We start from the raw sequence: 13,808 nt of genomic DNA, 5'->3' as shown, positions 1-13,808 counted from the left end.
ATTTGCTGATTTTTCTGTGAGATGTGTGTAAATCAGGAGGCCTCAGTTGTGACAAAAGCCTGATGAATGGTGCTTAGGTTCATTAATTCCTCAGTCTCCCTTCTGTTCACATAGGCTCCCACTAAAGCCTTTGTCCTGCTCTGGTCTTTCTATATCTTGGCTTGGGAAAGCGGACATGAAGCCCATATTGTGTGAAAGGAGTCATGTGGTGATTGACTCCTCAGCCCAAACAGATCTAACTATAGTAATTAGTATATTAATATGTAAATATGAACATTACTCCACGTGTTTGTTTGTCTGTAATTGCATACGTGAGTTTAATTGTTTGTGTAAATATGTGGCATTTTGAGTGTTTGTGTGTTTGGACATAAACAATGGCTGAATATTGATGAGAGGCCCTTCCACGCCCGTTTCCCATGACTGCTGGGACTGGGTGGCACTGCAGCGTGGCACTGCATCTCAGGCAGAGAAAGAACAGCTCTGTGCTTCTCTTCAAATGCAAAACCCCCTTTAGACAGAAAGGAGAGCAACGTTTTAAGCCTTATAGCTCTACAAGGACCTGCAGCACATATGAGCACAGTTTTAATACAGACACAAACTTATCTATGAGGGTTTAATATGCCGGCCTTATTTATGCACCTGAAATCCATTCTTCCTTTATTACATTCTTTCTGAATAGGTCTGTCATATCTTACTTAGAGTGTATGAATCATTTTATTGACTATAATCTCACATTTGTTCCAGCAATCTAGGCACACTTATGGTTTTTATGATGATTCTATGACCTTGAAGAGTCTAAAAAAAGAGTCTAAAAAATATTTCTTTATGCTGACAAAAATCGGAGAAACCTCGAAGCTCATATTTATTTTAACAAAGCATGCATATAAACTCATGTGGTCATACAACATTGCAGCAGTCCCTCCTCGCTGAAAAGCCGACCAATCACTGGCTGCTCTGCGAAGCTTCCATTTGAAGCTTCAGTAGTACGGTAGTGTTGCCCAGCAACCAGAATTGGCACATTTCTGGGAGGTCCTGTGTGGATGGCAGCGGCTGTAACAGGGAGAGAGAGACAGAGAGAGCAAGAGGATGAGGATGAGGAGCAGGAGACAGAGATAGGAGGACAGCAATGGTTTGGGGTTTAGCTGGAAGGAGGAGAACAGGAGCAGTAGATGGCATTACTGAATCCATGTTGGCAGTGAGAGAAAAGATCCGGTCTCTTGCCTCATAGGAAAGTTTGTTCCTGCAGCGGGAGGAGACAGAAGAGGATTCCTGTTGAGTATGTGCTGTTCAAACACAGATGAGTGAGTTTTGGAATTCCTCTACCTATCTGCGTTCCTACACATTCCACTACCTGTGCCTGCTGGAGCGACGCAGAGCATTAGATACAGGCATGATGTCTCTGAGGATCCAAGGCTGACGCACTGTGTGAAGGGACCAGCACAGAGGACACACGGTTGACCTGGATAAGAGTTAAAACGAAGCAGAAGCAGCTAATATAGAGATTATTTTTGGGAGGTGGAACCCAAGCGTTAATACTTGGTCCAAATCAGTCCCAGAGGGTTCCTCGTAGGCCTGGCTTTCTGGGTTTGGCGATGACTGAGACAGGTCCAGAAGTGATGTGGTTGTTCTGGGCGGGTTAAAACCACTCAGGCTGCCATCCAGTGGCAGTGGCGAAGCTGGAGCTCCAGAGGAGAACAGATTTATCGTCCATGCCTGGGATTCACTGGTTGCTCCTCTGCTTGTGCCATGGTGCCTTTTAATGTTGTTCGATTCCACAGCTGTTCAACCGTTTGACTGTTTGACGTGAGGATGTGGAAGTTCAAAGCTTTTTGCCTGGATTATTGGCATGTGCTGTGTTTGCACCCACACAACAACTTTTATAAAAGGTATGTTTTGAAGCCGCTCACGTTTGGCTTAATCATTTCTTGAAGTTGAAAGTGCTACGTGTTTTGAACAGCTCGCTCGCAGCTTGTTGATGTTGCTACCTGTGCTGAAGTACTCCCAACATCAAGCAGTTCAATTTGTTAAAACCAACCCTCGAATTACTTCATAAAGAACATCTAATTAATAGAAAAACTTTAGTGCTCAGCTCTGCTTGCTGACATAGTGGTTCTCATGTTGAAAGTCATAAATCATGGGAGAGTGAGCTGGTTTAACCATTATCCATTTCTTCCAGCAAACGAGGTTACAGCTGTTATTGAAATGCTTGGTTAAGTAACTGTCTTGTCAGTGTCTGTTTAGTCAGTGTCAGTGTCTCGCGGCTATCACTGAATCTATTCGTCTCCGTCCCACTGGGGCCTCTTCTTGTTCACCTTTCACCTACAGCACAATCGATGCATGATTGATGAGGTTAGCGTTTTAGCTTATATTAAATTTGGCTGTGTTCTTTCGTCTTTCACCTCAAAATGCCAAACTTCACCTAAGACTTGATTTAAGTGTCCTTGATGACATTTAAATTCATAAATCCCAGCAGTGAATCTAAGCTTGCAAGTTGCTCAGTCTTGACAATCATGTTTTAATTTCTGTTAAATTGAACATATCACGCAAGTTTTAAGACTCATGTTTCAAAGCTTCCACTTCTGTTTAAAGGTATATACTCATCTTAATTTATGCCCACCTCTTCTCTCTGCCACTCTGCTGAAATCATAAAAAAAATTGTGTTTTGTAATATCTGATATCCCACATATCCTTAAAGTTTAGACACCCATTTTTTTAAAATAGAAAATCACCATTATCTCTTTAGGTAGAATAGAAAAATAGAAATGGATATATTTCCCATAATGATAAAGATGCTGTAAGGGGTGGTCTATTATTTGTTTGATGTCCAGTCATGAAGTATTTCAAGCAGCAGTTTTAGGCTCAGACACTAGTTCCCAAAATGATTACTTTCCCTTTTAAACAATATAATTTAGGCGCAAGGTTTTAGAGCTGCACAGAAAAAGACTGCAATGTTTTTTTTTTGTTTGTTTTTTTTGCACCATTATCCCCCTGCTACACCAGAGAGATCTAACCACGTATGTGTGCAGAGGTTTCCTTTATGCACATCCCATCGTGCTGTTTGATGTCTCAAACAGAAGCAAGCTGCAGTGTGATGACGCTGATCAAGGACCTGTGAAAATCAGATGCACCTGCCTTCTGTTGAATCTCTGTATGTATATAAACACGCAGTTTTTCTTTGGCATTAGTACTCTGAAGGCTAGGACACAGTATGTCCATGATTCATTAATAATAACTGTGAATGTAGGCCTCAGGGAATCCCCCAGATTTAGGTGCATCTTCATCATTTATGCATTCTATAATAATCGATTTTTTTTTTTTATTTATTTATTTATTTTTTTAGCCAATATTTCGTAGTGCTTTATTTAGTGCAAACTCTTGTATCAACAGCTGTTCTTACTTTTATGACTCAGTGGTTTGTTTGGAATTATTTAGGACACTCGTGTGTGTGTTTTTTTTCTTTCCAAAAACTGCAAACAACTCATTATGTGTCTAATCCCACAGAGTTACTGGAATATGCTGGTCACTGGGTGTAACTCATTACATTGCACTGGCTTCAGTGTAGCAGCCTGTGTTGTTAAAGCAATGTCAGTGTAGTAACTCAAAACAGCCTCTCCCAGCTGCTGAACTGGGGTTCACCCTCCCTCCAGCGTGGCCTTCCCATTGAGCGCAGTGTGATTGTTGGATTCTTGCCGAAGTATTACCATGTAGACAGGCACAAAAAGCTCTCGTGCTCTATCTCTTCATCTACTTCTCTTTCTCTTGCTCACATTCTCCTTCTGTCTCTCTCTCTCATTAAAAGGCATGTCCACATAAACAAGTAACCATGAAACACATGACATAGGCCCAGCCCATCACCACTGGGGAGCATGCATCATGGGAGCAGCAGATATGTGAAAGATTACATTGGACTGAAGAAAAAGTAACAAAAAGCAGAGAGGGGTGTCTGCAGAGAGAGGGAGAGGCAGAGAGAGAGGACTGGTGCGCGGTTTATTGTGGGTGGAGAGCTTTTGTTAAAAAGAGGGATGATTTTCTTCTGCTATACATGCTGGGCCTTTACCTTACTTGGTCATCAGGCAGCTTGCAAGAGCAGCAACTCTGAGCCTTACACAAACTAGGACGAGGAGAACTTTGAAAAGGCACACACAAAGTAACTTTAGCAGCGAAAGAATGAACTTCTCTGTGGGTTTTCTATGGAAAGTGAAGGATGTGGGGTGTAATTTGTGGTTGAGGAAGGAGTGAGCACAGACTGTTCTTCTTCTGGCTCATTTAAGGGGAGTTGCTGTAGTTGTTGTGTTTTTTTTGTTTGTTTTTTTTTTACTTTTTTTTTTTAAACTTCCTCTTGGTGCCATGTACATTTTTTTCGGGCATGTCTGATGCCTCTGGTGATGTCACTGCCGTCTGGAATGCCATGTGGAAGTACTGCATATCCAGCCGAACTATAAGGTAGGAGACCATCTGGCATTGACCACTGCGGATGGCAGGGGCCTCCGAAAAGTGATGGTTGTCTTTCCGACTGACCACAGCAGTCTGTGCAGATATTTCTGACTAATCCAATAACATTCCTGTCTATATGCTCGGTGGTTTCCTTTCTAGAACTATGGAAATGTACTATCACAAAGCAGAAGAGAGCAGACTGGAAGCAGTCAAGACTTTTCAAGGTCTTACTTGACAGTTTACCTTATCAGGGACATGCCTTTAATAATAAAGACTTAAGAAGAATCTGTCGTTCTTTTATTTCTATCTCCTTTAAGTCCTTTCCCTTATCTTTGCCTTGCCATAGGACTACAACAGAAATGTCCTCTGACACATCACTTTGGGAATGAACATAAAAACCAACATTCAGGAAAGATCTTCTTTTCCACCTTACATTATTCAGTCTATAGTGATTGGATTTTAATACTAAGTGACCTTTTCATTGTGTCTTTTTATTAATATTCAACTGGCAAACTGGTTATAAAGCTTGCAAGTATTCTTAGGTGTTCATATGACCTCAGTCAAACAGGCCTTTTTATAATAGTTTTGATTTGTGTCTCTTAAAATGAATTTCAAATGCTCCTGACCGACTGGCAAAACAAAGTTTCCAGTCATTATCCGTACAGGAATTTTGGGAAGTTTTGATTTTTAGTTATCTTTTACATCAGGGAGAAGTCTGATCAGTCCCAAATTCATTCAGTGGCCCCGGATATACACCACCAATCATAAAGGACTGTTGTGAAGAATACGGAAAAAGGAGGCTTGCAGCAGATGAAATACCCCCCACATAGCCCTGATCCTAACGTCACCGAGTCTACCTGCGATATATGACGGTGCATGAATAATCAGGCCATTTCACAATGGCAAGTCTCCATGACAGTCATAGCATGTTCAAACTTGAAAACTTGGAACCTAAAATGTGGGCGCTTGTCCACAAAATGCGATCTAAGAATATCAGTTGTTAATTTATATTTAAACATGTATCTAATTTTGAACTTCTGAAGATTTAAATCTTGAGTATGCGACCTTAGGTTCTGTTTGTGCTGCTAAGCACTCAAGAAGAGTTTTTTTTTTATTTTAAAAAGACAATTTGCTGTTTGTGACCTAATCTACATGATAGAGGTTGGATTTCAAAGTCACACTGATGCAGAAATTGTATTGTCTGCAAGTTGTCATGTCTGATGGATCTCTTTGCACAAGTATCATGCATGGATTATATTCATTTGCACATAAACAGCTGTGTGTGCCACAGACGAGCAGTCGCTCTTATTAGACTATTTTCAAGGCTGCTTGAAATGTTTCTCAAGGTCACATGCATTCTTGGCGCATTGTAGTTCAGTGTCTGTGCAGTAGAATCCTTGTGGAGTAAGACGTGTAGTGATTATTTATTTACCATTTATTTAAATAAACATTAACCTTATACACTAAAGATTCATTATAAAATGTGACAAACTTCCGTGCATATTTGTAAAGATATTTATTAGCTGGCCATGTGTGTAATTCTTTAGACAGAACCTACCCCAAATAAGTTCTTACTCCTTAAATTATGAATATAACCAAGAAAAAATGAACAGCACAGGTAGGTGGATCTTTCGCGAATGGGTTATTGATAACCATTTGCTTTGCTCAGGCGATGCATGCATGTCTGATTACATCATGACTCTTTTAGCTGTGACACTGTAGACACCAGGGAGCATTTGATCTCGCTGTTTCTATGTCAAAGTGTGTGACGACGGGAGCATTATTTATTTAATGTCTGTGGATCTGGAGCTTGTCAGTGATGCCTCCTCAATCCACAGTGGATTTTCACGGGACAGAGTACTGAAAGGAAACTCTGCGGAGTGTATTCTGACTGAACTGTGATGCTAACCTGCAGCGCTTCGTGATAGGTAAAGAGGACCTTAATACTTGGAACGTGAGGTTAACTAGGTGTTTCAGACATGAGCCTAGTGTTAGCTGGCAGTCGGGAAATGAGAGCAGACACTGACCTCTCTGTTGGTTTCCTACTTTGGCATACTGACTATAGGACAAGTTGGGTCTATTTGGGGGGGGGTTGTAATGGAAAAGCAGCAACCTGCCAGCACGAGCTTGCAGTTCCACTGCGGTGAGGGTAGGGAAAAAAGAAAAAGAAAAAACCCTCCCGGGTGGAAAAGCTTAGACGTGTCTAGGATAGAAGCCGTATTCTGCTCAAAAATGTCACAATGATGAAGACGTGAACAGGCTGTTATTGTTAATAAGAGGTTCTCTAGTTGCAGTTAGTCTAATGGCTTCCACATTTGGTGTTCAGTGTATTAAAGTGAGAGTAACATTTCTTTTATAATGGTTGATATTGGTCCTGATGACTTACATCTATGGCATTTGCTGATCTGAGTGGCCCATCTTTTAACGTTCTGAAATATTAAGAAGTAGTGCGATGAAGAGTTGACACGACTGTAAAACATTTTTTCCGGTTTATTTCTTCTATTAAAAACTTTATTTTTCCCCTGAAGCTTGACAAAATGCTTGTATCTACTAGAAAACTGGTTCCGACTGCTCTTCTTTGTATGGTTGACCAAAAAAGACCTTCATTCATTACTTTGTTCAGTTTCGTTTCAGTATTGATGTCTAAAGGTGCCTTTTTCCGATCAGTGCTTAAGTTGGAGTCAGTATCCACATACTGCTGAATAATTTAGAATCATGTCTTTACCGGAGGGACATCATATTGTGTGAAAAGTTTTATTCCCTTCATTATTTCTGAAATTCATATAATCATTTGTAAGAGTTTGGTCACCCCGCTGTGTTGAGTAGATGTTTGATCATGACAGTAATAGATGGGTATATGTGCTATAGGCTCTCACTGTCTTTTCACCTTCTATTGCTGCAGGGCTGCAACATTATGGGAGAATATATTCGGGAACATTGCCTGTGCTGCAGTATCTACACTGCTCATGTTAAGCCGTGCAGCTTTTGAAATGCTAATAAGCAAGTTTGTTTACTCTAATGCTTAAGAAAGCTTCCCTCTGGAGACACATTTCACGTTCACAGTGTTTACTGGGGTGTCTGATGTGGAAAATGCACTAAACAGAAATGCACTGGGGAAAAAAAGTGCGATGTTTCTAGAATGTCTCCCAGTTTCCCTTTTTTTCCTGTACTTTATGTGTGTGATTAAAGGAGGGCCAAAATATGTGTTGCCTCTGTTCTGCTCTTTGTGATCAGTCGGGGACAGCGCGAGCTCCGAGAAGCACAGTCGCTGTCGCTTTCTGTGGCTTTTTTTTTTTTTTTGGCTGTTGTACTACTTTTGATGACATATTCCTTTGCATCTCTTCACAGCGCCTGCCTGGAGAATAATGAGCATGTGTGCTGTATTAACTTATGTAATGGCAAGCAAGAGGAGGGGTGAGTTTGGGGGGGCAGTGAAGGAGGAGGGGGAAGAGAAGAGTGATGAGCTCATGCTGCTGCACTGCAGCTCTTATAGACACACTCTGCATTTTGTGGTCTTTTTTTTTTTTTTTTTTTTTTTTTTAGCCATGTGTTATTGCGCATGCACATATGCATTCGTGCAGGCTTATTTTGTGTGCATCGGGTCGACTGATTCACTTTCAAAAATAAAGCATATGTAGAATGAAAAAGAGCAGATCATAATTTTGTAATTAGAATTTAGCATTCTGCTGCAGGCTGCCATCCATGCTTTTTATAACTTTATTGAAATATTGCCACTTTTTTATTGATAACTGATGATGAGGGAGAGACAGGAAATGGGGAAGAAAGTAAGGACTGACATTCAGTAAGTGGTTCCGCCAGCTGGTGTTCGAACCTGCAAGTCGGTCCTCAGAAGATTAGTGGTATGCGCTCTCAGCTCGATCATGTGCCTGTGGTTTCATATTTTCATCGCTTAGCTCTGGCAGTGCTTTGCTATGAATGGGAATTGGCATGTGCACACTGTTCTTTACCTGCATCACCGTTGGTCCAGAGAGCTGAAGCTCAGCTGTGAACAAGCTGAGCCTCCTGAGCTCAGGCTGACTATTGGTGCTAATCCACAAACTCTTTTCAGCAACAAAGCAGACTTGCATTATCCAGAGTTAATGCCAGAAATGAGCAAGGTGGGGAAGGGTCAAAGGATGAGAGAGGAGGGGAGGGGGGGGGTTAAAATAGCACGCCAGTGCATTTGCTCTATAAAACAGAGTGGTTCCTTTGGGGGCTTTTTAGCTCTTCAAGGTTTTCAATGTCATATTATAAGAATACAAATTAGATGTGACACATAACGCTCTCTGTATACTATGTGTTGTTTTCACCAATTAATATTTGATTATATACTTTATTAATCTTATTGCTTGTGTGTGAGCATGATTTGTCGAATTAGCACATGTCCCTGCACGAGAGTGAAATAAGCATGTTGTCATGAGGCTGGGACTGCGACTGGTAAATGGTCATTAAAGTTAAATGTTTATCTTGGTTGGGCTCATTGGTTTGGACTGTTTAAATGGAGGTTATTTTGTTTTCTTATTTCACACACATACACATATCTTCAGCATCTTTTAAAGGTATGGACAGTGGGGGGTTTTTTTTTTGGTTTTTTTTTTGTTTGCTTTTTTTTTTTTCCTGTCAGCCTTAGCTGTTGCCTTGACAACTGGCCTCGGAGATCTGTGCACGTGCACGTAATTGTGATAAATCCTGATTTCAATCTATGAGAAACCATCCACAGAGACCTGTATCATTCAGTGCCCATCATAGTAGGAGTTGTACTATATATATATATTTTGGTTTTAATTATTTTGCAACATGAAAGCGCATAGAAACAACTACGAGATGCACGTTGAAGCATTTATCTATAATACCTACCATAACACATTCTAATAATCAACACTGTTATTGCTCTGTAAAAGGAAAACCCTGAAAATGGACAGTTTGAAGCATTTAATACATACAATGATTTGCTTAGCAACTTGTTACGAAAACATTTTTGATCATTATCATTATCAATCTGCTTTTAAATTTAGTTTATTTTTGTTTTTTAAGCTGTCGGTGTTTTACAGTCACGCTAGAAATCATTCATTCTCAATAAACAAGGACCGGTCATGTCAAATAGATCAAACTTTTCTCCTCATGAAGACATGTACATGTCTGCCTGCAGCTTAAATAAGCTCCCTTGGGAGCTGAGTAATTTCCACTCCCTCGGTTTGTGTAGCCTTTGCTCTAAATTCTTTATATATACACTTTTTCCTCTTTTTGTAACATCCTTCCCTCTGCTGTTCTACTTTACATCAACTTTTTTCCTCCCCCGTCTTGATAAAGATGAGTGGGATGCTTTTAATCAGTCATATATCCCTAAGCACAGCATCATTCTATGTACAGTGGACTGTACACCAGCACCATCTGTTGGTAGAAAGACTTCAGGACAGAGAAAAGCCTCAAGGACTAAGAGAATCTCCTGCGACTACTTGATAGAGGTCTTATGTTAATCTCCCTCCCACTGTGTGGATAGTCCGTGGGTTTGGCTGCATTCTCTATGAAGAAAGTGAGAAACGGTCAGAGTTGCCTGCCTGTTAATGGGCGCAGAGTCATACTAGTCGGGCTTTCCGCTGCGAGTAAGTCAAGTGCAGAGAGCTAAGAAATTAAACAATGGGAGATATTACGAGTCATATAAATGAGTGGACCTGAATTCCACTGTGAGTCATCGCAGAAGGGAGAAAAGACAAATTAAGGCAGATGGGGGCTCTTGCTTTGTCTGGAGTCCCACAGCGGCTACTGTAGCCTTATAGCCTGTTTCTCTGGCTTTTCTCCCAGATTGCTGATACTGAGCTTTACTACCAAGGCTTACTTAACTGTTTCATATTATCTGGAAGATTAAAAATATAAAAATAACCTCTTTTTTGTTGATGAAATTGATTTCTGTCCTGATTTGATTTTCTTCTAAATAAAGAAAGCTGAGGTCATTTTTTAAATTTATTTATTTATTTTTTGGCCCCTTTGCGTTTTTCCCCATTGACACACTTTAAGAAAAAAAAAGAGAAATCATATATATATATATATATAATTTATTTATTTATATTTTTGATGGAAAAATGCAGGAAACCAAAGCACATGAACCATGGAGAAACGGAGCCTTATCCCTCAATGTGAGATGCTACAGTGTTTCTTATCCCATATAAGGAGGACACATGAAACATGTGACATAATCTGAATAGAATTCTTATTTTTGCATCAGAATTGAAGGCACTCTTAGACGACCTGTTATCTAACTAGAAATGCTCTGGCTGTCTGAGGATGTGTTCTGGTTGAGAGCTCAGATTTACCCTTTGGCAACACCATGTGTCCTAAAGAGAAGAGGGCAAAAAGGAAAAAAAGAGAGAAAAAAAAATCAGTGACCTTGTAGAGCTGTAACACGCAGGCTCCACACATGCCCCCACTGATTTACAGACATCAACCCAGCAGCTGAATAAATGACCACAGACCATTGCAGAGGCATATTTGGATGGGAGAGTGAGAAGACAGCTGATGCTAGAGAGAGAGAGGGGCTGACTAAAGGAAGAAAGAAGGGCAGAGATTCAAAGAAACTGAGGCTGTGAGGGACAAAGCTAAGTGAAGCTGATGATTGAGGCAGGGGGGAGGGTGTGCAGTGTGCGGAGAGCCCCCTCTTTTCATTGACGTTTAGGAGAATGTGCTGATTAGTGGAAAGTACATCATTCAGATGGAGGTTCCTAGTCCCCCGTGTATGACTGGAGACTGGGAACAAAAACATGCAGCTTTCCAGTAACCACGGTCACCTTAACTTTCTCTAAAGCAGCAGTTTGTCATCAGAGCCTGGCTCTGGTTTGATACTGTATGGACCAGCCTGGAGACAGATGTGTGGAGGTAGGTGGGCTCTGGTCTGCAGGTGCGTGTGAGTGCGGTATATCTGGATGTGAAGTGCAGGTTCAAGCTGTTTACATATTGTCCAGCTGTCCAGCAGCGTGTCAGGCTGGTTTGCATGCACGATCAATCATGAATTACTAACAAATTTGTTTAAAAAATATTTAAACGATTGAAAATCTATTTGTGAGAATTGTTTGTTTGTTTGCTTTTGGGGGGGGGTGTATCACAGACGATTGTTCTGTTAAAACAAGCTACTGGTATGTGCAGATATAATATCGGGCTGTATGAAACTGAACTGTAATAATTCATTTATGCAGACATTTAAGCTCTATATGTATGGAGATTATATGAAATAGAGCTGTAGCTGCTGCACTGTAGTTTGGCTGTACTCTAATGCGCTTTACTCTCTTCTTACTTGGTGTCTTATTTACAAAGTGCAAATTCAACCTCTTTAAGATTCGTGATACATTTTTAAAAAAAAAAGGATTTGCCATCTGTTTGCCATCTTTCTGATTTCCACCTTTTTACCAGTGAAGACTTTTTCTCACCAGGCTGAGTCTCAGCACATTCCTGCTGATTGTCTCCTTCATAAGGCACATCCTGTTGATGTATTTTCAACCTATAGGCGGCTGCCGTTCTGTTTTTTTCCATGTGTTTGCGAGGGGCCTGTGTGCTTTGTCCACTCACACATCTTCTCGTTAGTCCTCTTAACAGAATGGATGCTTTGGTGAGGACATCATTAGAACCTATTAGATGCATTGACCGTGACACTGCGTGTCCCTCCCTCAGTCTTATACAAAACAGAGCTGCACTGTACTCCGTGTATGCAGACTTTGCATTTTCCCTACATCGCACGCAACTCAAACCTTCCTCTCAGTCTTCCCTCAGTCCATTTATATCCCTGCCCTGTGTTTACATGCTTTCACATCACATGTATTGTTATCATTCTGTCCCCTCACAGGATGCCGCTGACTTATTGTATAGCAGATAAAATTCAAAATTCCCTTCTGGGACAATTAGGCATGGTACAGCTGCTATGAATCTCAATGGCTTTTTAGTACACAGAATTTCTTGGTGTTTCATCATCGAATGCATGCCAATTTCAAAAAATGGTGAACTGGCTTTTCTAAAAATGCTATTCATTATTCTTGTCCACATGGGAAACCATTAAAATATGAAAACAAAGCATTTCTTCTTCTTCCTTTTTTAACATGAAGCAGAAACGCATCATGTGGAAGAATTTACCTTATGTTGGCCAGATGTTTATGTACTTGAACAAAAGGTTTAGCCGACAACAATATGACCCGTCACACTCACAGTGGCCCTCCTGTGGAACTCAAAGCATTAAGACTGAGCTGTAAGTGCTCTGCTCCAAACACGTAAACAGATTATAGAAGTATCTCATCCTGTTATCATGGCTGGTTTGAGGATGTTATGTCCCTCCCTCTGGAATGGCTCCTCTCAGCTGTTACTGCAGGATTGTTGTAGTAGGCTGAACAGTTTACTCAAAGTTTAAGTGAGGGGGTTGACCTTATTTTACACAGTGGATTTGTTGAACAGCAGGAATGACAAAGTACACCGAAAGCTGATATTGACAGTTCCCTTCAGTATAATGAAAGCCGTCACAGTGTCTGCATTTCTGTGTAGTTACCTAAACTGTGCTCAAAGTTTCAACAAAGCACTTTATCCTTGAAGTCTACCAAATGAATCTGAATCAACAGTCACTCCAGTTACTGGAATTGTAGAAAATTATCAAATTTAATACACCAACATGACCTAACTTGTCATAAAAGCTTCTGTATGATGTGTTTTATTACCCTGAGTGTGACATAGACACGTGACTCCAGACCTGGAAATAAGTTTGTCAGTTTTACACGTGCAAAATTCTGTCTGCTTCTCTTTGCTGTAGCCTAAATATTCATTTTTTTTCCCATATATTGGCCAAAGTTCTGCCAGGCCAGTATTTTTTATTATTATTATTATTTTTTTTAAATTTAAAAAAAAAAAGGGAAATGAACTCCACCAAAAGAGAAAACATTCTCCTCTGGACCATGTTGATTTTTATGTCAATCACAGATCCATGTGGGTGTGAGAATTACTTTCCACTGATACAGCCTCCTGCTTGTTATTGACCCTGGAGGCTATAAGGAAGTTCAGCTGATTAAAATTTGTCTGACAGAATTAGTCTGTTCTTTATTCAATAAAAAGAACACCAAACCAGCATGTCGAGACACTTCAGTCTTCTAGTTACACCCTTGAGTTCTCAAGGAAAAAAAGAAGGATTCCAAAAAGAACTTGAAATAGAGAAACATCCTTTCTGCCTTCTTATATTTCTACCCCCGTGTACAAACCTGTTTATCTTGGAAACATGCATCATGGAAAAAAGAATGACTCAAGGTTAAAAAAACAAAACAAAAACATCTGGTATCTTTATTTCTAATGCTGACGAGCTGACGTGTCTTGACATTATTGTCATATTTGATAAAAAGAGCCAACTCCATTAA

The 13,808-nt window shown here is 40.3% G+C and overlaps 1 protein-coding gene across 6 annotated transcripts in view; it reads left to right on the top strand.

Moving 5' to 3' along the window:
• iqsec1a (IQ motif and Sec7 domain ArfGEF 1a) overlaps nt 1-13,808 on the top strand; it is a 97,430-nt gene that overhangs the window by 53,097 nt on the left and 30,525 nt on the right. Inside the window, exon 1 of one of the 6 annotated variants that reach the window (XM_082518090.1) lies at nt 1,633-1,886. The exons of 4 other annotated variants lie outside the window; for them this stretch is intronic. In XM_082518090.1, coding sequence (XP_082374216.1) covers nt 1,810-1,886 — 77 coding nt within the window. In that variant the 5' untranslated portion in view covers nt 1,633-1,809. Of the gene's footprint in view, nt 1-1,632; nt 1,887-3,940; nt 4,444-13,808 lie in introns of those variants that run through there. One more of the 6 variants, XM_082518089.1, reaches the window with a different exon arrangement.

Source organism: Aulonocara stuartgranti (genome assembly GCF_965226115.1).
Source record: "Aulonocara stuartgranti genome assembly, chromosome: 20".
Lineage (NCBI taxonomy): Eukaryota > Metazoa > Chordata > Actinopteri > Cichliformes > Cichlidae > Aulonocara > Aulonocara stuartgranti.
This window is presented reverse-complemented; position numbering and strand designations above follow the sequence as displayed.